This window comes from Triturus cristatus, chromosome 5_2 (genome assembly GCF_964204655.1).
Source record: "Triturus cristatus chromosome 5_2, aTriCri1.1, whole genome shotgun sequence".
NCBI classification, from domain to species: domain Eukaryota; kingdom Metazoa; phylum Chordata; class Amphibia; order Caudata; family Salamandridae; genus Triturus; species Triturus cristatus.
The window spans coordinates 898,418,771-898,442,072 of NC_140588.1; the positions used below are offsets into that span (position 1 = coordinate 898,418,771).

Consider the following 23,302-nt stretch of genomic DNA (forward strand, 5'->3'; position numbering starts at 1 on the left):
CCACCCACCTGTGAGCCATCAATCAGTAATCCTGAGCATAGGTCACCGGGCCTGCCTTACTATATACTTGTGTGTTGAGGTATAAGTGGAGTTTGGGATGGGTGATTCTATTAATAAGGCCGATAGTTCATTTTTATTGATAAATGCATCGATCTCCATATTAACACAAACAAACATATTCCAGCACTTTACAGCAACATAATTGAAATGGCCTCCCATACATAAGAATGGCAGGAGAGAACAGCTGAATAACAAAAGGTGGTAGGAGCTGTTTGTACGTGTCTACCACAGATGTCATCACCTTTTCCCATCTCCTAACTCCTATCTCTGTGTAGAATGTCTTTGGATCTGGGCAAAACCAAAATATCCACTAAAATGTAATTACCATGGGCAATTGAGATTCTCCCCATCCTGTAAGACATATTTAGTATTAATTCACCCTGGCTGTAAAAAGAGCACAGTAGTACATCTATAAAAAAAATCAATCAAGATTCCTTTTGATGGCAATCATGCTTCATCTCATTCACACTTTTATGTATGTTCTATTGGATATCAATTATCTCTGCAGGAAATATTGACGTGTTCAGTACAATTACTTGTCCTGATGATGATTTTGTTCACTAACTGAGAAGGGGACTAAAACATTGACACTCTGTAGATGCTTTGCCTGCTAACTACACATATTATTGTGCTCTATATGTAGCCATGACTTTGAGATCTCTTAATTGTCTTGTGTAACCAACTATCGTATTAAATATATGTCCTGCCTAAAGATCGTTCTCTCACATTTCACTTTGTGGTAATGGGGAACCTTCTCTCTCCTTGTTCTCCTTGAGATCTTTACATTTTTGTTTATTCCTTGGACTTTTATCCACTGTTTCAGAAGCAATTACGTTTTGTAATTTACTGCTGAGAGCTCAGCAGTGCTGCTGTTTTCTTTCCATCTGGAGCTTATCTGTCAACATAGTTACTCTACAGATATCTATTCACTCTACATATCTAAAGGGTACAACAACTACTAATTGTGGTTGAATGTTTACCGTTGAGAATTGCTCTGTTTTTCTGTGCACTATAACATTAAATCAGGACTATGTGACTATCTATCCTAACATTAATCATCTAAATGAGGTAGTGATGGATCAGAGATGGCCATGTGGCAATTTAAAAAAGAAGGTCAGCATCTGCTAATGCTCCCAGATAATGCCAGTTATGAGCAATGCATGAAGGGACAAGATATTGATTGAAAAGGCACTGCAAATAGTATTTGTAATTTCTTGCACACTGGTTGATATTTTTCCTGGAAAATTATCTTGATTACGAAGCCATACAACATGCATTGTTTACAGACATGGTGTGATAGCTACAGAGAATAATGAAGTAGATGGTGGGCTAAGATGTTGGAAATGAGGATGACACGGCAGTGACTTTCCTTATGTGTTCCCTAATTCTTTAGTCATTTAGTTGTTTTCTCACTTTGCTTCACACAAATCTATCTAGGAATGCCTCGCTGCTCAGCCGAAGCTATCAACGGTGAGCTGAGCCTACTCTTAAGGGAAACAGCTTTCCCTTCAGGGTCTTTCTGCCGAAGCAGTCATGTCTAGCATCAGGACTGTGACCTACTTCATCTTCCCTAGAACTCAAAAGTTAGATTCCCTACACTGGATAGACTAGGCGCATAATGCCGCCAATTGAGTATAGAAGAATTAACAGTAATGTTCCCTTTGCAATATCAGTTTCCTCGATCAACACTGTTTGAAGTAGTCAATGGCCACAAAAAATGTATTGTGACCAGGTTGAATGCAATCATAGAAAGAGATAGAGATCTACAGGATCCCTTTAGGATTAAAATACCCATTCAGAAATAGTGGCATAAACTAGATACCAGCAAAGCCCGCACTCCAAACTCCGGATGAACGACCCAGCTTTGGGTGGAGCATGATCAATCGTCCAGACTTTGAATGATACGAAGGTGGGAACCCTTCGGGAGGACTCTGTATAGAAAGTCTCTGTATCTAGGCATGACCCAAAATATCCACTGAAGTGTCATTACCATGGGCTATTGAGATTCTCCCCACCCTGTAAGACATATTTAACATTAATTCACCCTGGTTGCAAAAAGTATACCGTACTATGCTTCTAAAAAATCAATCAAGATTCGTTTTGATGACAATTGTGTTTCATCCATGATCTGATGTTATTCTCACTTTCAAGTATTGGATAGCAATTATCTAGGAAACAGGAGAATTTATGTTTTCGGCATAATCACTAGTATTAATGATGATTTTGCTCACTTACTGAGAAGGGGCTAAAACATTAACACTCTGTAGGTGTTTTGTTCTGCTAACTACACATGTTGTTATACTTTATATATAGTCATGAGTCTGAGATCTCTTACTTGTATTGTTTTGTGCATACAACTACCGTTTTAATGATATGTCCCGTCTAAAAATCGTTCTCTCACATTTCACTTTGTGGTAATGGGGAACCTTCTCTCTCCTTGTTCTCCTTGAGATCTTTAAATCGTTGTTTATTCCTTGGACTTTTATCCACTGTTTCAGAAGAGAATACATTGTGTAATGTACTGCTGAGAGCTCGGGCAGTGCTGCTGGTTTCTTTCCCCCTGGAGCTTATCTGTCAACATAGTTACTCTACAGATATCTATTCACTCTACATATCTAAAGGGTACAAAAACTATTAATTGTGGTTGAATGTTTATCATTGGGAATTGCTCTGTTTTTCGGTACCATAACATTAAATCATGACTATGGGATCATATGTCACATATGAGAGGGTTGGGGAGGGGTTTGGGACGACACATCGAAGATCCGCCATGAAGGACCCAATTCAACCCGCTCCAAATAGTGAGTGCCAATGAATCTGATTTGTGCAGACTGACATAACAGAGTGTCCTGAGACTAGGCAAGAGTGCTCTTTACAAGCATCAGTCCGGCATACCAAACAGCCAAACTCCCTGTACCTCTTAGGGACATACCTTCTCTAATAATATTTAACATCCCTCTGAAGACCGACCTCCTGGACATGGAGGCCTCAGGGAACACCAGAATCCAGCTTCTTCATCTTCTCCCTTTAAACTTACCTTGTGAATGTCAAATGAGTGCCCAGAAATATACTTTATCTATCTGTGTAGCGCTGTGCTTTCTACTTGTGCGTGTCACACTCACTGCGACGCTCCAGAACCACAGGCTATATCCACAAGGGTTGACCGATATGCCATGCTTACCAAGTTCATAGAAGAGCATTACTTTCTGAAAAACGTGAGCACTGTTTCTATGCTCCATAAACAAGGAAACACATAAAATGTCCACTTATGTTATCAGGTGCTTTACATTATGGTGCCCAATTTCAACTGTTTACTATTATTGGCAGCTTAGTGAACTGATGTATAAATATTATACTTGGCCGTCAACCCGTCCTTCGTCAGTCTATCCTCTGTCAAGGTGAAGAAAAAAATTACTCCATCGCCCTGGCAGAGGTGCTGATCACTATATTTTGCAATGTCTGCCGGTCTGGTGGACATGTCTGTCGTGAACATTTCAAGCATTGACAGGAACCACCTCCTGCCCGCATTTAAATTGGGCCGGTGGACCATAGTCCTGGCGGGGAGGGAACTCCAATGCCGTTGCAATGGAGTTCCACCACTGCCAAGAAATAAATAAATCGAACTCTCTGTGATTTGCCCAGGAGCACACAATGTGATCAAGTGGGCAAATTGGGATTTTAACCAATCCCAATTGGCATTGTTTAAAAGTTGATTATGCATGGAGTCCCTGCCACATGTTCTATTTTATAATTTTACCTAGGTGCACTTTGGGAGTTGTATTTGCAATGGCCATCATAGCGGCGACACTGCCCCTATATGTAAAAGAGCCATCTGTAGTGGCAAGAATGACATTTTATAATTCTATGCATGAAATGCAAACAGACCAATGGCCTGATTTAGATTTGGGTTGTTGTGGAAAATCATCCGATTTCGTGCATTTTAGCTATATGGGAAATGTTAAAAGTGGAAATGGGCAGACAGGACCTGGCTACTCTGTGGTAAAATAAGATTTTCATTTGAAGAAAAAAAACGTTGAAAATGTAGCTAAACTATTGCATTCCTGAATTACTGGACAAAGGAACTTGGGGCAGATTTACAAGCCCCTTGCACCTCATTTACGCCGCCGTTGTGTCACTTTTATGACGCAGCGGCGGCGCAAATCCTGCGCCATGGTGCGGGGTACTTACAACGCCCTGCGCCAGAAGTAGGCGTTCCTGCGCAGGGGGGGGGGCGTTCCGTCGCAGGAACGCCTCCTAAAAGTGGCTGAGTGAAATCTACAAGATTTCACTCAGTCACTTTTAGGCCCATGCTGCGTCAAAACCCTGCGCCTGCCTGAAGCAGGCGTAGGGATTGACGCACCATTCACAAGATAGGGCCCCCCCAGAGGCGCACTCTAGTATGACGGAGGGCAGGGTAGTTATGACACCCTTGATAATGCTACTGGGCTATGATAAAGATTTCCCTGCGCCTACCTGTAAATATATTGCCCTGTCCCTGCTGCTTGCCAAGAGACGCATTGTTTTTTGCTTGTGTAGAGGGCGGGCACCTAAATTTAAGGACTAGCTCAGATATCTTGTCTACTGCAATGTTCGACTTGACATTACATGCAGACATGCAGACCTCTTCCCCACCCTCCCTCCTCCCCCATGCCCTAGACATTTGGCATCTTTGGACTGTAGTCCAAGGCTCCTGATGCATGCCTTCTTCACTGTACATTTTCCTGCTGCTGTACCCCTTTTGTGTCTGCTAAAAGGTGCACGCTAGGGTGGCCAACTGTCACGGGTGCAAATTCAGGATGGTGAGTGTAAAAATTCAGGACAAGGGGTCAAAATTCAGGACAAAAATTCGTGACAACAGGTATGCTTTGCAGACACATCAGTGGATGTCATGAGATAGTGTATAAATAAATAGGCAAGGAACAGAAGTACAAGTCACTTCTCCTGCCCTGTCACTTTCTCCTGCCCGGTCACTTCTCCTACCCCGTCACCGCTTCTTTGTCATTTCCCCTGCCCCGTCACGGCTCCTGCCCGTTCACTGCTCCTGCCCGTTCACTGCTCCTGCCCGTTCACCGCTCCTGCTCATGCCTAATCACTGCTCCTGCCCCGTTACTTCTCCTGCCCTATCACTTCTCCTGCCCCGTCACCTCTCCTGCCCGTTCACTGCTCCTGCCCTTTCAGTGCTCCTGTCCAGTCAGTACTCCTGCTCATGCTCGATCACCACTCCTGCCTTATCACTTCCCCTCACTTCTCCTGTCCCGTCACTTCTGCTGCTTCGTCACTTCTGCTGCCCCGTCACTTCTCCTTCCCCGTTCACTGCTCCTGTCCGTTCACCTCTCCTGTCCGTTCACCGCTCCTGTCCGTTCACCGCTCCTGTCCATTCACCGCTCCTGTCCGTTCACCACGCCTGTCGGTTCACCGTTCCTGTCTGTTCACTGCTTCTGCCGTTTACCGCTCCTGCCCGGTCACTGCTCCTGCCCCATCACCACTCCTGCCCGTCACTGCTCCTGCTCATACCTAATCACCTCTCCTGCCCCATCACCTCTCCATCCCTGTCGCCTCTCCATCCCTGTCGCCTCTCCTTCCCTCTCGCCTCTCCTTCCCTGTCACTTCTCCTGCCCCGTCACTTCTCCTGCACCGTTCCTTCTCCTGCCCCATCCCTTCTCCTGCCCCATCACTGCTCCTGCCCCGTCACTTCTCCTGCCCTGTTCACTGCTCCTGCCCCATTCACTGCTCTTGTCCTTTCACTGCTCCCGCCCGGTTACCGCTCCTGCTCATGCCTAATCACCGCTCCTGCCCCGTCACTTCTCCTGCTTCGTCACTTCTCCTGCCCCGTCACCTCTTCTGCCCTGTCACCTCTCTTGCCCGTCACCTCTCCTGCCCCGTATCCTCTCCTGCCCCGTCACCTCTCCTGCCTCGTCACTTCTCCTGCCCCGTATCTTTTCCCACCAATCACGTCACCTGCCCGTCACTTCTCCAGCCCGTCACTTTTCCTGCCCGGTCCCCTCCCCTGCCCGGTCACCTCTCCTGCCCGGTCACCTCTCCTGCCCTGTCACCTCTCCTGCCCCATCACCTCTCCTGTCCTGTCACCTCTCCTGCCCCGTTACCTCTCCTGTCCTGTCACCTCTCCTTTCCTGTTTCCTCTCCTGTCCGTTCACTGCTCCTGTCCGTTAACCGCTCCTGCCTGGTCACTGCTCCTGCTCATGCCTAATCACCTCTCCTGCCCCATCACCTCTCCTGCCCCATCACCACTCATGCCCGTCACTGCTCCTGATCATGCCTAATCACCTCTCCTGGCCCATCACCTCTCCATCCCTGTCGCCTCTCCATCCCTGTCGCCTCTCCTTCCCTCTCGCCTCTCCTGCCCCGTCACTTCTCCTGCTTCATCCCTTCTCCTGCCCTGTCCCTTCTCCTGCCCATTTCCTTCTCCTGCCCAAGCCCTTCTCCTGCCCCATCACTTCTCCTGCCCCGTCACTTCTCCTGTTCCGTCACTTCTTCTGCCCCATCACTTCTTCTGCCCCGTTCACTGTTCCTGCCCCATTCACTGCTCCTGTCCTTTCACCGCCCCCGCCCTGTTACCGCTCCTGCTCATGTCTATTTGCCACTCCTGCCCCATCACTTCTCCTGCTTTGTCACCTCTCCTGCCCCATCACCTTTCCTGCCCCGTCACTTCTCCTGCCCCGTCACTTCTCCTGCCCCGTCACTTTTCCTGCCCATCACGTCACCTGCCCATCACTTCTCCTGCCCGTCACTTCTCCTGCCCGGTCACCTCTCCTGCCCGGTCACCCCTCCTTTCCTGTAGCTTCTCCTGTCCCTCCACTGCTCCTGCCCTGTCACTTTTCCTGCCCCGTCACTTTTACTGCCCCTTCATCGCTCCTGCCCCATCACCGCTCCTGCCCAGTCACCGCTCCTGCCCATTCACTGCTCCTGCCCGTTCACTGCTCCTGTCCGGTCAGCACTCCTGCTCATGCCCGATCACTTCTCCTGTCCCATCACTTCTCCTGTCCCATCACTTCTCCTGCCCCGTTCACTGCTCCTATCCGTTCACTGCTCCTGTCCGTTCACTGCTCCTGCACGGTTACTGCTCCTGCTCATGCCTAATCACCACTCCTGCCCATCACTTCTCCTGCCCCGTCACTTGTCCTGCCTGGTCACCTCTCCTGCCCCATCACCTCTCCTTTCCTGTCGCCTCTCCTGTCCCGTCACTGCTCCTTCCCCGTCACCTCTCCTGCCCTGTCACCTCTCCTGCGCTCATATACGTTCACCGCTCCTGTCCGTTCACCACTGCTGTCCGTTCACTCCTCCTGTCCATTCACATCTCCTGCCCGGTCACTGCTCCTGCTCATGCCTAATCACCTCTCCTGCCCACGTCACCTCTCCTGCCCCATCACCACGCCTACCCGTCACTGCTCCTGCTCATGCCTAATCACCTCTCCTGCCCGGTCACCTCTCCTGCCCCATCACCTCTCCATCCCTGTCGCCTCTCCTTCCCTCTCGCCTCTCCTTCCCTGTCACTTCTCCGGCCCCGTCACTTCTCCTTCCCCGTCCCTTCTCCTGCCCTGTCTGTTCTCCTGCCCCGTCACTTCTCCTGCCCCATCACTGCTCCTGCCCCGTTCACTGCTCCTGCCCCATTCACTGCTCCTGTACTTTCACCGCTCCTGCCCGGTTTCCGCCCCTGCTAATGCCTAATCACCGCTCCTGCCCTGTCACTTCTCCTGCTTTGTCACTTCTCCTGCCCCGTCACCTCTCCTGCCCCGTCACCTCTCCTGCCCCGTCACTTCTCCTGCCCCGTCACTTTTCCTGCCCATCCCCGTCACTTCTCCTGCCCGGTCACCTCTCTTACCCCATCACCTCTCCTTTCCTGTCGCCTCTTCTGTCCTGTCACTGCTCCTTCCCTGGTCACTCTGTGTACAACATTGACAAATTACACAAGGGGGCAAGTTCTCCACAGTACTCTGTTTGGGGAAAGCTCCTCTGTAATCACTAACCACGATCTCCCTGGCACATGATATGCTAAAGGCAGAGGGCGGGCGCCTTGTCCTTTAAAAGGGGATACTCGGCCTCAGTCGGAATGGCAATGGGCCTGCCCACAGTCTATGAGAGCTCAGGAAGGGGCTGCAGCAGCCTCTGGAGTTCAACACAGAGAAGTGCGAGCTGGCCCATGAGAACTTTTAATCTTATGGGGCTTCTCACAGGGAAGCTGTAATTAATGTCCAAAGTTACAGACAAAAGGCGTCCGTAAAAGGAATGATTATCGACAACGGACATCACACCAAAATGACGGACGGTCCGTGAAATTTACGGACGGTTGGTCACCCTAGTACACGCAGCCATCGCGGAGCCCTCCTCTCCTGGATCTCTCCTGGATCTCTGTTGCTTTCCCGTGAGCATGCTGTAATCTGATTGGGTATCATACCTTCCACGTTGTTAGTCGAGGAGCCAAGAGTATTGGATCTTCTGTCTTAAAGTACTCGCCGTCGTGTCACCCTGTAACTGGCACGTCTGATATATCATGGTCTCCAATGTTGTGGTTGTGCATTGTTCGTTGCAAAATAAGAAAGAAATTATATTTTATAAAAAATAATAATAACATGTTCTGATTACAGTATTTAATGCAGAGTAATAACAATATTTGTATCCAGTATTTAATGCAGAGCAATTACATGATCTGATCTGATATATGTTATTCCCCAATTTCATCTTCGAAATTATGCTAAACTAATCATTTTGTGTCTGCTTCTTCTACAGAGAGGAACTGGCGATGCGTCTGGATTTAACCGAAGCCAGAGTGCAGGTCAGTATTACATTAAGGATATATATCTGCAATTTTCACGTTTTTTGTATTTAAATCATTTTATTTAAATTCACAAAAAAGCAAAGCAAATAGGAGGAAGTAAAGCAGGAAACAGGTGCAGATCCTGATACAATATGCGTACGGTGGCTAGGCAGGCAGGTTTATATGCCTAATGGGCTATATTCCATGTTTCAACCCCAGTGGCGTAATGAAACTTGAGGGGGCCCCTCCTACGAAGTGCACGGAGGGGCCCTCAACACTCCAGACCCAGTTAGGAGTTCTCAGGCCAGGGGCTCACCACCCGTGCACAGTGCTGGGGGGGGCTCCCTGGAGTTCGGCCCTCCCCCACACAGCAGGGGTTGCGAGGGCTAATGTGACGACTCTGCTCTTACCCTGAAACTTCAGAGACGCGCTGAAAGTTTTGAAGGAACTTGAAACAGTGGAAAATATTGATACATCCAGCAAAACAATGGTATATGTCAACAACCTTTAACCCAGAAACCCCAGGTTTGAGATTAGGAACATATTATAAGAAGACGTGGCCAAGTAAAACTAAATAATATGAAAGTAAAGAACAACAAGATAGGAAATAAGTGGCATGTATCAGTACAGTGTTAAAGTAATTTCCCAAATACTCTTCCAAATATAGTGGGTCTTTCTTTACCTACTGATTGTTAGGTATGCTGACTTACAATGAGTGTACTAGTTACAAATGTGCAATGCAGCGAGTTAATGCATTTGTGTCTATGAGTGTGCGCACTTAAATTGTCTACAGATAATTTCAGACCTGTCAACTAGTGAATTTTCTACCCTGTTGAGGAGGTGGTGGGTCCTTTAAGGGGCGGTGCTTAGTGCCAAGCACAGTCAGAGACACTATTAAATTCACTGAAGCCAAAAACACAACGTTTGAGTCTACTGCCCATGTCCTGGGGAGGCTTCACATCTCATAATGGATATTGGCTGAGGATAACCCCCAAACAATTAGCTGGAAACTTGCTTTCTGCTAGGGTTTCCATCTAATTGTGTGCACACCATGTGATATCGGCTCCCCACCAGGTGGCGCTCTGATGAGAGCCAATTTCGTGTGATACCCGGTGGCACCGTGTGAGTTGGAAGGTCTGTAATTTCATAGCGCTGATTCTACTTCTTAATCCCAGTACTTAGTTCTTGAGATGTGTACAAACTCTGTAGTCAGGCCCCCACTCCCAAAAAGAAAATATTGTAAGCTTCACTTCCTCCAGGAGGACCAGCTCAACAAGGCACGATCCAAGCCAGGTGCACAGCAGAGAGTATCGGAGAACTCTAATGGCTGGGATGAGGAGATTCAATTGGATTAATGAGGTTACCAGTAAATACCTCCTTATCACGCCTTCATCTCAGTCCTTACATCATAAGACTCTACCAAAGCTGTCACAGTAGGCATCAATCTCCCACCAAGAAATCTAGCCAAAACAGGCACGGTTCAGACACAATGGCCCTGATTATGAGTGGGCCCAGTAAATTCCCACTGGTGCTTAAACCCCTGTTTACGCACGGGTTGGAATTAGGAGTTTGGATGTATTTAATGCATCCTATAGTTATCGGATGTGTTAAATACCTCAGCTATCGTCACATTTTGGCAGGTTAAACCTGCCGAAATTTAACAGGGGAAATTGTACGGTATTTACCTTACAATGCGGTTTTTGGCGCATTAAACGGCAAAATCTGCATGTTATTCCCCACAAACTTGTGATAGGTGTAATTTATCGCACATGATCAATAACGTACCCGTGGTATCATTATTTATCATGTTTTGATACATAACCCATAAACTCGTAATTTGGCCCAATATCTGAAGGACCGGATCCAGAAAGTGAACAGCACCAAGGCAAGCCAAGAAACACTAAAAGCCGAAAAGGTAGAAGACCCAATCACTGCATCCAGGGAAGCAGGTCCTCAAAATAAGAGATGTCCACGATAGCTGGACCCCAAGGCTCAACAGGGGAGTGAAGGAAGCCAAAGGCAGCTGCAAGCCAAGGAATCCACAGCTGAAGATGTGAAAAATGAATGCCAGAAGGTACAATAAGGGAGCAGCAAGAAGGCCCCTGGAGGAGTAGCACACCCCAGTCCAAGCAGAAATATGAGCATTGGGGAGAGACCCACACCATGGGGGGAGGGCAGATACCAGCGACAGAAATATCAAATGACAACAGCAGAAGGCAGCCTGAATCAAAAAGACTGAGGCCCTGCAAATAAACTCGACTATATGGATCATAAGGAGCTCAGCGGGAGGACGACAAACAGACACCACTCAAGACCCAAACTGAGACACAAGAGCACACCAGCAGAACCTAGAAACATGGAGGTTACAGGATATGGGCACCAAACAACACAAGAATATCTCTCGAAACTCTCCCATTTTTATATTTCCAGTAAGATTGCGTACATCAGAAATGCGACAACGGATTAAAATGGTATCAAAAGCTTATGTTTTTAGTTATTTATTAATGGAGCAGTCTACCGTATTTTTTACTGTATTCATGGCATAATGATACAGTTTCCCCTAACATCTCTGCTCTGTTGAATCCAGTAATGCCTTGCATCATTTTATAATTTAGAATTGGTTCAAATTCTATGTACAACGATAGACCCTTGTACAAGAAACAGGAGGACTTTGCCATGTGGATTAGAAATGAAATTCTCCATCACACATATTTTATTATATTTTTTATTTATTGGAGGACAGGTATAGATAAAAAAAAAATAATGAAACGTAACAATCACGTGACATATGAATGGTATGAGCTTTTTTTCTGCAATGCAGTTTTTAGATGATTATTTGTGGGAAAGATATGTAAAATTGTTTCGCATTGATCTTCGTCTGTGATAATTTTTCCACCAGTCTTTTTAGCCATCTTCCTATTAAATAGGACAATCTCTGTGCGTGTGTGTGCGTGTGTGCGTGTGCGCATGCGTGTGTGTGTTTGTGTGTCTGTGTGTCACTGCATTATGACTATACTCGGTACACAAAACAAGCTGTTATTATGAGTTTTAATGTTTGAACTTCACTAACCCTGAAGGATTGGATACTCTTATATGTGTTTTCTATTATTTAATTGCGACCTGCCATTTTGGAGTATATCATTAACTGGAACAAAAATAATGTGTTCTTTACACACAAGTAAATGTTTTGAACAAAACATAAATCCCAAATAGAATACATTCATTATAAGCTTTACTTTTACAACAACGGGTTATTTTAGCTGCATTTGACTGTAAACAATGAAATGGAACATTATTTTCAGTCATGGGTAGGAAGCACAAGAGTGATATAATATCATAAGGAACATTTTCAATATACAAGCAGGTATTGGTCAAATTATTATGGTTAAAAGTAAGTTAATAGCATTTCACATCTGCAACACAAAGTGATTCACGTTCAACCAAATAAAACTTTGGGGCCATGTCGCATAGTATGCGCAAGAATAAAGACAAACGCTGTTTCCGCCCTTTTGCTTTGAAGGTTGTGCAAACTGGTGTTATGGGCCCAGCAGCAAAGGGTGTTCTCTAACGCCAAATGAAGCTGCACATTCGGTGAGGTAGTGCATGCAAATCTTGCATGTCTGTCACTGTGCTCCTTCTCAGGGTCAACCTCGCTCACATGCAGGCAGGGGGCGGCGTCCCAGAATCTCTTCCGTAGCTTCCTGTGAAGTTCTATATCACCCCAGAACACTTACAAAGGACTTCCTTCTGAGGGCTTTTCTAGGGGCCGTGGGGGCAGTCAGTGGCTTCTTAGAGTTTGAAAGTGCTTTAATGAAGCACATACAAACATAGGTGCAACACTACATTAACATTTGTAGAAAAATTGCAAAAAGTATCAAACAAAGTATGCAAGTAAGGTAAAATAGGAACTTAAAACAGCAATAATGGGCGTCCCAGCTGGCAGTCATAAACCAATGGATTCATGCCCCACTGACAGACCCGGCCTTCCGCCTGGACAGGTTGCTCCTGGGCCCAGAACAGCTTAACCGTGGGCTATATAATACTAACCATAAACTGACCTTACTAGACCCCACCAAACACACAATCCAACTCTGGCATATAGTACAAGGGAAGATGGGGTGCCGGAATGTACTCACGCAGGCAACACCCCTCTGGGATACAAGAGCATTAGGCATGCTGCGCAACCCCAAAGGTTTCAACCACTGGGATGCTATAGGCATATCCACAATTGGCGATCTTTGGCGCAAGGGAAAGGTACTCTCGTTCACTCACCTCCAAGAGCAATATGTGATGGCACCCACGGAACACTTCCGCTATCTTCAAATTAAACACGCCCTTGAGGTGACTGTCCCCCCAGACACCAACCTTCCTGAAGCCTCCCCTCTGGCGGATAGGCTACTCACTGATTACATAACCAAAAAAGCCACGTTTGTCACTTACCGAAAGATAATAAACAACCATCCTGATCCCACACAACCAATCCGGTAAAAATGGCAAACAGATGTGGGAGATCTGGACAAGACGGACTAGCAGGAGGCATTGGCATCCCCCAAGGAGGTAGCCATCCCATCGAAACTCCGGCTAGTGCAATTAAAAGTGCTTCATTGGATCTACTATACAAGACCGACACTATGCAAGATAGGAAAGACTGTTAGTCCACATTGCCTTAGACTGTGTGGAGCAATAGAGACGTTTTTTCACACAATATGGGAATGCCCCGAGACAGCGAAGTACTGGCGGAGGTTATGTCATTAATAACTCGACTCAGCGTCGCCCCTGTACCACCGAAGTCTAAACGTTGCTTATTGAACATTTGGGAGGCCATGGACCTTAATACCAATGGACAAATATGGGCGACACTGGGCATGATGGTGGCGAAGCGAAACATAGCTAGACGGTGGGGGGGGGGCGCGAAATGCTCCCACAATTCAAGAATGAAGTACAGACATGGATCTGGCCATGGTGGCATAAAAAGCAGTGTATATAAATAGGAGGTATCCAAAAAAATGGGAACGGCTGTCGGGAAAATGGAACGCTTTCAGAGGGGGGATATGTACAGCGCCAACTGTAGACACCTCACAGGACGAGGATTAATCACCATGTTTGGGGACACTGTTTATGCCACATAATGACTGACATGATGTACTTATATGTTGTACTGAATTTATGTATATGAGTAGCAAGAGCAATGGGTCGAATGACTCCAGAATGTACGGATGTATGTACTTTTGCACTAATAAAACAAATTAAAAAAAAAACAGCAACAATATCTAAAACAAGAACCAAAGAATGAAAGCAATGATAGTTAATTATGCACCTTAACAGATAGCATTTTAAATTTTTCAGTGAGGGAGGAAAGAAAGAGAGAGGGGGGAGGGCGGAGAAAAGAAAAATCAGCCAGAAGGGGCAAAAGAAAAACAACGTCTTTACCAGATATCATATGTTGGAAAATCTGAATACGATCACTACACAGTTAGTAATACAGAATAAAAATCAAACATTGACTAATAAGGCCTAAATAATAGAAATAAGGCATAATATTTAAGGCGGCTGAAAGACAAAGGATCTGTCCTTATTACGCAATGCAGAGGAGGATAAATAATTAGTGAGTTGAGACCACAAGGCGTCCTTTCGAAGGAGTTGCTGAGATGTGGTGGCAAAGGCTCTATCCAACCTGTGATGATAATAGAGAAGGTTCCACCAAGCATAAAAAGATACCTTAGTGGCATCCTTCCAATTAGAGGTGATTACCTGAAAAGCAATTGCGATTAACAAATCTACAAAAAATCCCGTCTTGTGAGCGCCAAACCAATTTAAAGAATTGCTACCCAGAAAAATGGAATAGATATCAAAAAGAAAATTGACAGAACAGATGGAGGAAATTGATTTACAGATCTTGGTCCAAAACCAGGTGATATTAGGACAAAGACAAAAGGAGTGTAGGAATGTGCCTGGGGTATTTGTACAAGACCAGCAGTCCGGGGACAGGTCAGAGCTGTATTTGGATACACTGGAGTTAAATACAACCTCTGATAAAAATGATAAAGAGTTTGGGTGGTACTAGCAGTACAGGAGTTGTAGTGAATCCGTGCCAAATAGATTTCCAGGAGTGAATAGAAAGGGTATGTTGCAAATCCAATTCCCATAGAAGTTCAATTTTACTTTTAGAACGGTTGGGGGAAGATAAATGAAGGTATCTATAAATATAAGAAGCCCGGAGACTAGGAGAAATAGACAGAGGTTCTGAAAGAGGGTCTGATGAGGAGAAAGGGTATCCAGGGAGGAGAGAAAACTGGTGAGTTAAAAGCGATCGAAAAGAGTCATACTTACGAAGAGAAGAGGCAGGCAAGTGAAATTTTGTCTGGACTTCCTGAGAAGAGAGAAAGTGCGAACCTTGTAATAAATGTTTAACCTGAATGATCCTTTTGGCCGCCCAGACCTTCCAAAAGATAGTACGATTAGAGAGGTTAATCGATTTATTATGCCAAAGAGATGAATCAAGAAACATTTGTAAAGGTGTATGAGATTTGCTAATGATTGGATTATAGGTAGAAATAAATTGTGAAATGGTTGGAGAGTTAAAAGAACGAGGGGGGAGAGAGAAGTTAGCCAGTGAGGAAAAGGGAAAAGGATGAATCAGAGATTCCTTCAATCTTTGCCATATCGATATAGGGAGTTCCTCTGAAGAGTTTAGAAAAGGTAACGTTTGGCGAATTAAAAAGGAGTGATATTGGCGAAAATTCGGAAAGTGGACCCCACCCCTTTCCTTAGGAGCAGACAGGTTGGATAAAGCGATACAAGCCTTCCGATTATTCCAAAGAAATTTACTTAAGATACCATTAAGAGTTTTGACATTTTTTAATGCGTCAGTGGCTTCTTGACAGTATCCGATGTGGTTACAGACATTTATCATGTACGTTTAGGGCCAGCAAAAGTACCCTAATTCAGTTAGAAACCAAGCTACTCCCTTTGGGCACATGACTTCTGGTGCAGCCAAGTTAGACAATCACAGCACACTCTAGGAGGTAGTAGAGATAGAATCTAAGATACAGTAGGACACGGTAGATAGCACACATAAATTCAATGTTCAGTAAGTGCTATAAACTTCAAAGTAGAAAGAGCTTTATGGACAAGTATATAAATAGGCATGGTAAATACCGAATATGTGTACTCGACAAACATGAAGCTGCTAGCACCCTTCTCAGGCCAAGATGTGACTCAAAACACATTTTACCTATTACTCATTAAATGCTAGGCTTTTTAAAATCACATTACACCTTCTGGCCAATGTTACTATATAAGACAGTGGTCAGGTGTTTTGAAAGTCTGTCGGAAACTTTGGTTTCATTGCACTGAAAAAAGCAACGTCAGTCTGAACGAGTTGCGAAAGAAACAATGCAGTTGGTTTAGCTTTAATATGTTGGCCCTCCATTTTGGTGTCCAGGTTTGCAAGGCTCGCCTATTGAGTGGGTTTGACACCCTATTGTGGTGTTTCAAGCCAACAGTCCGAAAGTCTAAAAGTCTAAAATTCTCCCTACTGCACTAATCCACCCTCAAACAAAGGAAGTATACCACAAAAAGTGAGTTTTTAGATTGCCAAAACCAATCCCAGCAAAGTCTTAGTGTGTATAACGGATGCCAGGAAGCACAATATTTTAGGGTCCTGGGAACACTTTAGGCTCCAGCAGGTCCCACAAATATTTTAAGATTTCAAACAACATTGTAGAGGGTTAAATTATATAGTTGGCCTTTATTTGGAAATCGGTGAATCACAGTCACGCTTTTCCATATGAAGGGGAAACCAATAAAGTTGAGAGACCCACTGCACTACTAAACACCAACAATTATTGTTGGAAAATCCAGAGATTAATTTGTGCTGGGGCTTGCAGGTGTTGGGAAACCGAATTCCTATGGAGACAAGATCTCATTTTGTATCATTAGATTTTGACAGAGAGAAAGAAAACAGAAAGACAATAAAGGGAGGAAGAGAAAGAAAAGAAAACAGTGACAGAGGTAGGAAGCAGAGATGTAAAACAATCTGCAAGAGTGAGTTTAAGAGACAGGCTGAGTAAGGTGATGGAAAAAGTGGCAACAGGTGGGTTCAAGATTAGGTAGACTTGGTATTCAACAGCCCCTTCATTAAACATTGCCGGCAGCCGTTTCCTAAGAATAAATTAGGTCTGTATACTCAATTCTTGTGCTAACTAAATACTCAACGTCCTACTACATCTTTACACAATAAACCTGTACTAGCTAGAATGATGGCTGCAGCAGTTGTGGAATCTGTCCAACCAGCTTCAGCAAAAGGAAAACACTTCCACTGGCACATGGAGAAAAGAGGACAACATGTTTTTACCCCTCTGGGACTGGATGTGGTAGAGACAAGCACTTTAAGGGTGTTGGAAAGTGGTATTGGAAAGTGGATTATAATTCATAGTGGCAAATGTATATCTGCCACTGGCAATAAGGCTACTAACCCTGTCTAGGGCTCAGAACAGGTCTTAGAAATGATTACCATGCTCAACCCTTGGAAGCTTAGCTGCAAGCAGGCAGGCTTAACTTCAAAGACAGGTATGTTAAGCATTTAAAAACACCAATTCAGTAAATAATTAAGATACAACACACAATAAAAATCTAATTTATAAAAATAGGAAATGTCTTTATCTTTAAGAGTACACCAAAATGAAAAGTAAATCTAATGTAGTGAACCGGAGATATGAACTGTTCTAAGATTTAGCACTTTATAGCTGGCCAGGTTAAGTCGGGCCACTTATGATGCTTTTTTCCAAAGTAGCTTCAAAGTTCTCCAAACTTCTGGAACTTCTTCCTGAAGATCCCCAAAGGGTTCAAACGTGTCCAAAACTTACTCCAAGGGTCTGGAAGCTCCAATATGGTCCTTGAAAGTTTGGGGCTTCAGTTCCCACAATCCCCATGGACAAAACCCTTACAAATTCGCTGGTCATACTCTAGGCTGAGGATTCTCGGTGATGATGTTCCAGGTGAGCTCTCTTAACCTGTAGCTTGCAAGGAGTCCACTATTTAGTCCTTTTGAAGCAAGGTAGTCCACAGGGCTGTACTTCCAGATTGTGCAGCAGGCGCAGTCTTCAGAGTAAAGGGCCTGGTTGGTACAAATCAAACTTCTCAGCATGGACACTTCTTCTTCCTTGAGTTTTAAGCAGCAGATATGAGAGGCTGTGCCCCTCTCAGATACTTATTTCAAGTTCTCTGGGTCAAGCAGGAGGGCACTCCTGTCCAAAGAGGTGCATAGCAACACCCCAGGGTATGACCACATCCTCCTAAGTTTGGCTCTATTTTCTCTCAGAGAGAACCATTTCTCCAAAATTCATCATGGCTGATTTTCCAGCAGATAGACAAGGGCTGGCTAAGTTCTCCTTCAGGATGGTCCATCTCCATACTGTCCATCCCCCTTACATCTGCCCATGCCTTCCTTAACCCTGCCATCTGGCTGGGGGAAGAGGGTAGAGGTGTAAATGAAACTGGTTTATCCAGCCTGTTCCCTCCTTCCTTTGAGGACCATTATTTACTGCCCCTCCCCCTGACCAGGCATTCCTGTGCTCAGCAATATTCTCCTCCCAGAAGGGCTCCCTAACCCCACAGGTCATTTATCACCTCTTCAAAGTAGCCTGGCTGATCCACTTAACTCTGGCCAATCAGGTCAGAGCTCTACAAGTTTGAATCTTGGCTTACAAACAAGAAATTCTTGCAGCTTCTTGTCTGTACATTTTAGGATAAATCCAACAATAGGGTATAGTTGGATTTATCAATACCATTCGAGAAAGTTCTTGAATGGTATTTTTATGACTTCCTTAACACTAGTTATTCTTTAATAGCTTCTGGCCATGTTAGCCTTTGTGGCTGGGGATCTGCAATGGGAAACGTACTGAGAAATTTCTCTAACACCAGGACTTATAAAAACATCTTTTATAAGGACCCTACCGATATCTTCAGCACCCTCCAGGCGGAACACCTAGGAGAGACTTTAGGGGTCTGAATATGCAAAACAATTGCAGATCCTCACTTCACAGTGCTCCTAGCACAAAAGTCTATTTTGGAAAGCACTTCACTACAAGGTGGGGAGTGATATGTGCAATTTCACGAACCCCAGGGCATATAAAAAACATTTTATAAGGACCTTCCTTATAAATTCCTGTTTCCCCACCCCTGGGACATCTAAGAAAAACCCTGGGGGAACCTAATATGCCCAAACATTGTTGTTTATTAAAAAGTTGAGTTTTGGGCACAATTTGCATTTTAAAAGCAGTCCTGCAAAACAGGGCTGCTTTTAAACTGGCCTCAGGCTTCAGCAGTGCACACATGCAAGTGCAGAAAAGCTGCTGGCCTTTAAACTGCCATGCCCTATTATATGCTAGGGTCTTAAAGGATGTTTTAACCCCCCTGCCCTATTATGCACTAGGGCCTTATAGGGGAGGTCATGCCAATCTTAGGGGAACCCTGACCCATGGTGCACGCTAGTGCATGTGGGTGTTTTCACTATATTCTAAGTGTGTTTTCAGCATAGCACTGGCCCTGGGCCAGGTTAGGCAGAGCCCAGGGTCAGTCAGAGTCAGTTACCAACAGCACCAGTCAGCACAAAAGTTGGGGGTACCCAGAGTACAGGATGACTTTGCAACAAAGGGTTGTTGGTAGATTGGAGAAGGTGCAAAGTCATCAAGATGCCTTACTTTAAAGAGGTGCTAGACTTTCCCAAATGTCAATATTTAGGTGGAAATTGCCAGGTGTATGGATCTGAGGGGCAACTGGGCAATCCTTGTAAAAAGAACTGCTTGCTGTCTCTTGAGCATTAGGAACCAAATACTACTATGAGCTTGCTCTGTACCAAAAGTCTCCTCTTTAAGATTTAACTCCCTGGAGACAGCATGGATGAGCAGTCAAGACTTTACATTCTTCAAAATGGAGCAGGGCAGCTGTACCACAGGAGAGTGCAACCTCTTGGCCTCACAAAGCAACAAACCGAAGAAGCTGATCCAAGCAAGGAAGAGGTTTCAGATATAGCACAATGCAAAGTAGTTCACCCTGTGGAGATCTTAAGCTCTTCCCTTCATATGAGGTCCTTAGGGTACAGCACTCCCTAAGGACCACATATGTCAGCCTCGCCAGCAGTGCTCATATTATCGGCTCAAGAAGGCTTACAGCAAAGATGGTAGTCGTCATTGCAGCTGTGTCTAGTAGTTCTTGGGTTGATTCAAGGTTGGTTCTCAGCCAAAGGGCAGTCTTCCTCCTTGCTTCTTCTCCATTTGTCCCCAGTCATTCATTTTAGCTCACTACTCCATGGGAGGGAAGACAATAATCACCTGGTTTAATCCTTCCTCTTACTAGGTAGCAAAGTTCCTGCTTAAAATAAAAAGTGTTTATGAGGGCCTGGCTCACAGGGTCAGCCTATATCCAAAGTGGCAGTTTAGGTGAGTACAACCAGCCACTCCAAACTGGTGCAGTAGTTGTTATTTTGGGGGTAACTAAACTGCATCCTTCTTTAGGTTCAGTTCATGTTCTAGGTAGCAGACATACCAAAATATGGTCAATGACACAATGTTGTGGTAAACAATATCATTGACAAAAATATAGTTTACTACAGTACCGTGTACCTGTAGTTACAATGGTATATCATTGACAGTAATATCATCCAAAAACATACAAAAGTACTGATTATGTGATATATGTATATTTGTATATATTTTTATATATATATATATATATATATAATTCACTTAAAAAACCATAGGTTTCACACAGGTTATAGTTAGGTGGACATTTCACTCGTAAAACACCAATGAAATTCCCCCGTTATAGTTAGTGCAGGCAACTATAACTCACGCGACCGCAATCCTCTGCTGATGACGTCAGATATTACATCACTGTATTTAGACACTTATTTACCCATGTCTTCTTCCATTAATCTTTAGCTATACATATATTACAAATATTTATTTTTCAGAAAGACACATATGTCATCAGTGATGTAATATCTGACGTCATCAGCAGAGGATTGCGGTCGCGTGAGTTATAGTTGCCTGCACTAACTATAACGGGGGAATTTCATTGGTTTTTTACGAGTGAAATGTCCACCTAACTATAACCTGTGTGAAACCTATGGTTTTTTAAGTGAATTTGCAAGGTTTTTTAAATGCTAATTCCTAATTATAACGTGTGTGAAACCTATGGTTTTTTAAGTGAATTTGTACGTTTTTTTAATGGCTAAGTTTTGTTATTTCTTTTTTTTTTCAGGTTTTACACCGTCCCCCAAGGGAAAAAAAAACGAATTTTGTTTTTTTTAATCGCGAGGTGCGCGCACCCAGCTCGCACTGCGTAATGTGCGCGCACGGTGCGCAAAGCGCACCGTGCGCGATATGTGGGCACTCGGTGCGCTTCGCGCACCGAGCGCCCACGGTTCGCAGTGCGCGCTGGGTGCACGCACCTCGCGATTTTTATTAAAAAAAATTGGGGTTTTTTCCCTTGGGGGTCCTTCTGTGACCCCCTGACCAAGGCTAGGGGGTCAGGAACTGTCCACTCTGCCCCATTTTCACGTTCTCCACCTTTGATTTTCACCCCCTCAGACTGCGAGAGACAAAATGGCGGCCGACACTCGCTGGTTTCGACCGATTCGAATGTTTACCGACAACTAACAACCAATCAGAATTGCGCTCGTGCACGGCAGGGTGCGCGCACCTAGCGCGCACGGTGCGCGCGTATAGATATTGATATGCTTTTAAATGCTAATTTCTCAGGAACTACTAAACAGATTTACACCAGACCTGCGAAAGGCACTTCCTTGACCTTATGGCTACCTCTCTGCCAAATTTCAAGTAATTGTGTTCAGCCGTTCGGGCTGTAGCTGTGTCTAAAGGTCCTATGGAAAAATGCATGGGGAAAACGCGTTTTGGGACCCCCCTTTTTTCTCGGCCCCCACTTGACGAATCACCCCGAGTCTTTCAGGGTAGGAGCTGAACGGACCGCCCCATTAGTTTTGAAAATTTCGCGAGGATTCGTCAACCGGCGCCAAAGTTATTCAAAATAGAATTTTGAGATTTCCTATGGAAACACGGTCCTAACTATAACTATCTACTGGCGACCACCAGTAGATAATATATATATATTCGATTGACACTTGTCTGAAGAAAGACTTGTTTGACATAAGTATTTCTTTCATGTAAATTGTTTGTTGATTGGTTGCCAAGTAATTGGGGGGTGTGTACTTTGTGCACATTATCAGCTTATAAGCAGTATATGTGAACTGGGTCAGACACAGTGAGCAAGGCGGACTCGTTCGCCGAAACGCGTCTGTGCCACAGCTTTTGAAATAAAGCATTTCTTTAAAATCATCCCACGGAGTTGGTGCCTGATTCGTATGCAAGGAACCCGGTTTGGAGCTAATATATATATATATATATATATATATATATATATATATATATATACAATTTAAAGTAGCAATTGCTAAACATCATATTATATAAAATAAATATAATGTAAATTAAATAAATTATGCTCATATTTAGTATTATATATAAATAAACACACCAAAATGTATTGCACAAAGAGGCCCTGATGCGTTTCGAGGGATGATCTGCCTTGCTCACAACATCGAGCGCCATTAAAGACATTTGTTTAATGCTTCATCACTCACAGTGGTTGTCACGGCAACCGGGGAAGCCTCATAGACATAAAGAAACACCATAAGTACAACAAATTCTCTAAAATAGTAAAGTAAATTAAATATAAAGACTATACATCAGTTTTAGTGACATGTACATAAATTATAAATTGGTATGCCCTATGTGACCAAAATCTGTATGTGAAAAGTGAAAGAGAAAACATACTGCTGAGGGGCCAAACTATAGGGATACAATGTATCCAAATCTACAAATCCACGAACAAAGCGGTTAGATGACACAGCATTAGCAATCCATGGTGGTATGGGCAACATTCAACTATAGGTAGGACAACATTGTACGCTTAATAAGCAATTGAGTCAAATGTTAAATACTAACAATGTCCTATGACTCCCCAATGTCAATGCTAATCTAGCCGCAGTCGGCATGAGTCGTCCATCACAAAATTATTAACATATGTATAATGTGGTGGAATGCAAAATATAGATACATGTATATAATATAAAAACGCATTTACTAAAAATGTATAAACATTACAAAAATTACAAATAAAAACATATAATAGCACAAATAAACAAATACTACTATAAAATTGATTTCATGAGTATTAGGAAAAGTATTGACCTCTAGGAATATTAGAAATACTATTCCCATTCCAGTCTAAGCAATAGTAGGTAAAGCGTTGGACTTCAGAGGGGTCAGGTTTACTATTCCTACTCCAGTCAGGGCAACAGTAGGGAAAGTGGTGGACTTTTGAGGGGTTAAATTTACTGTTCCCACTCCAGTCTTCCACTTCCAACAATTACACAATAATTAATAA

The 23,302-nt window shown here is 44.2% G+C and overlaps 1 protein-coding gene across 1 annotated transcript in view; it reads left to right on the top strand.

Moving 5' to 3' along the window:
* The window catches only part of LOC146829373 (uncharacterized), a 146,897-nt gene that overhangs the window by 98,684 nt on the left and 24,911 nt on the right, over positions 1–23,302 (top strand). Inside the window, exon 3 of the mRNA XM_085606687.1 lies at positions 8,806–8,851. Within this exon, the coding sequence (XP_085462813.1) occupies positions 8,806–8,851 (46 nt within the window). The remainder of the gene's footprint in view (positions 1–8,805; positions 8,852–23,302) is intronic.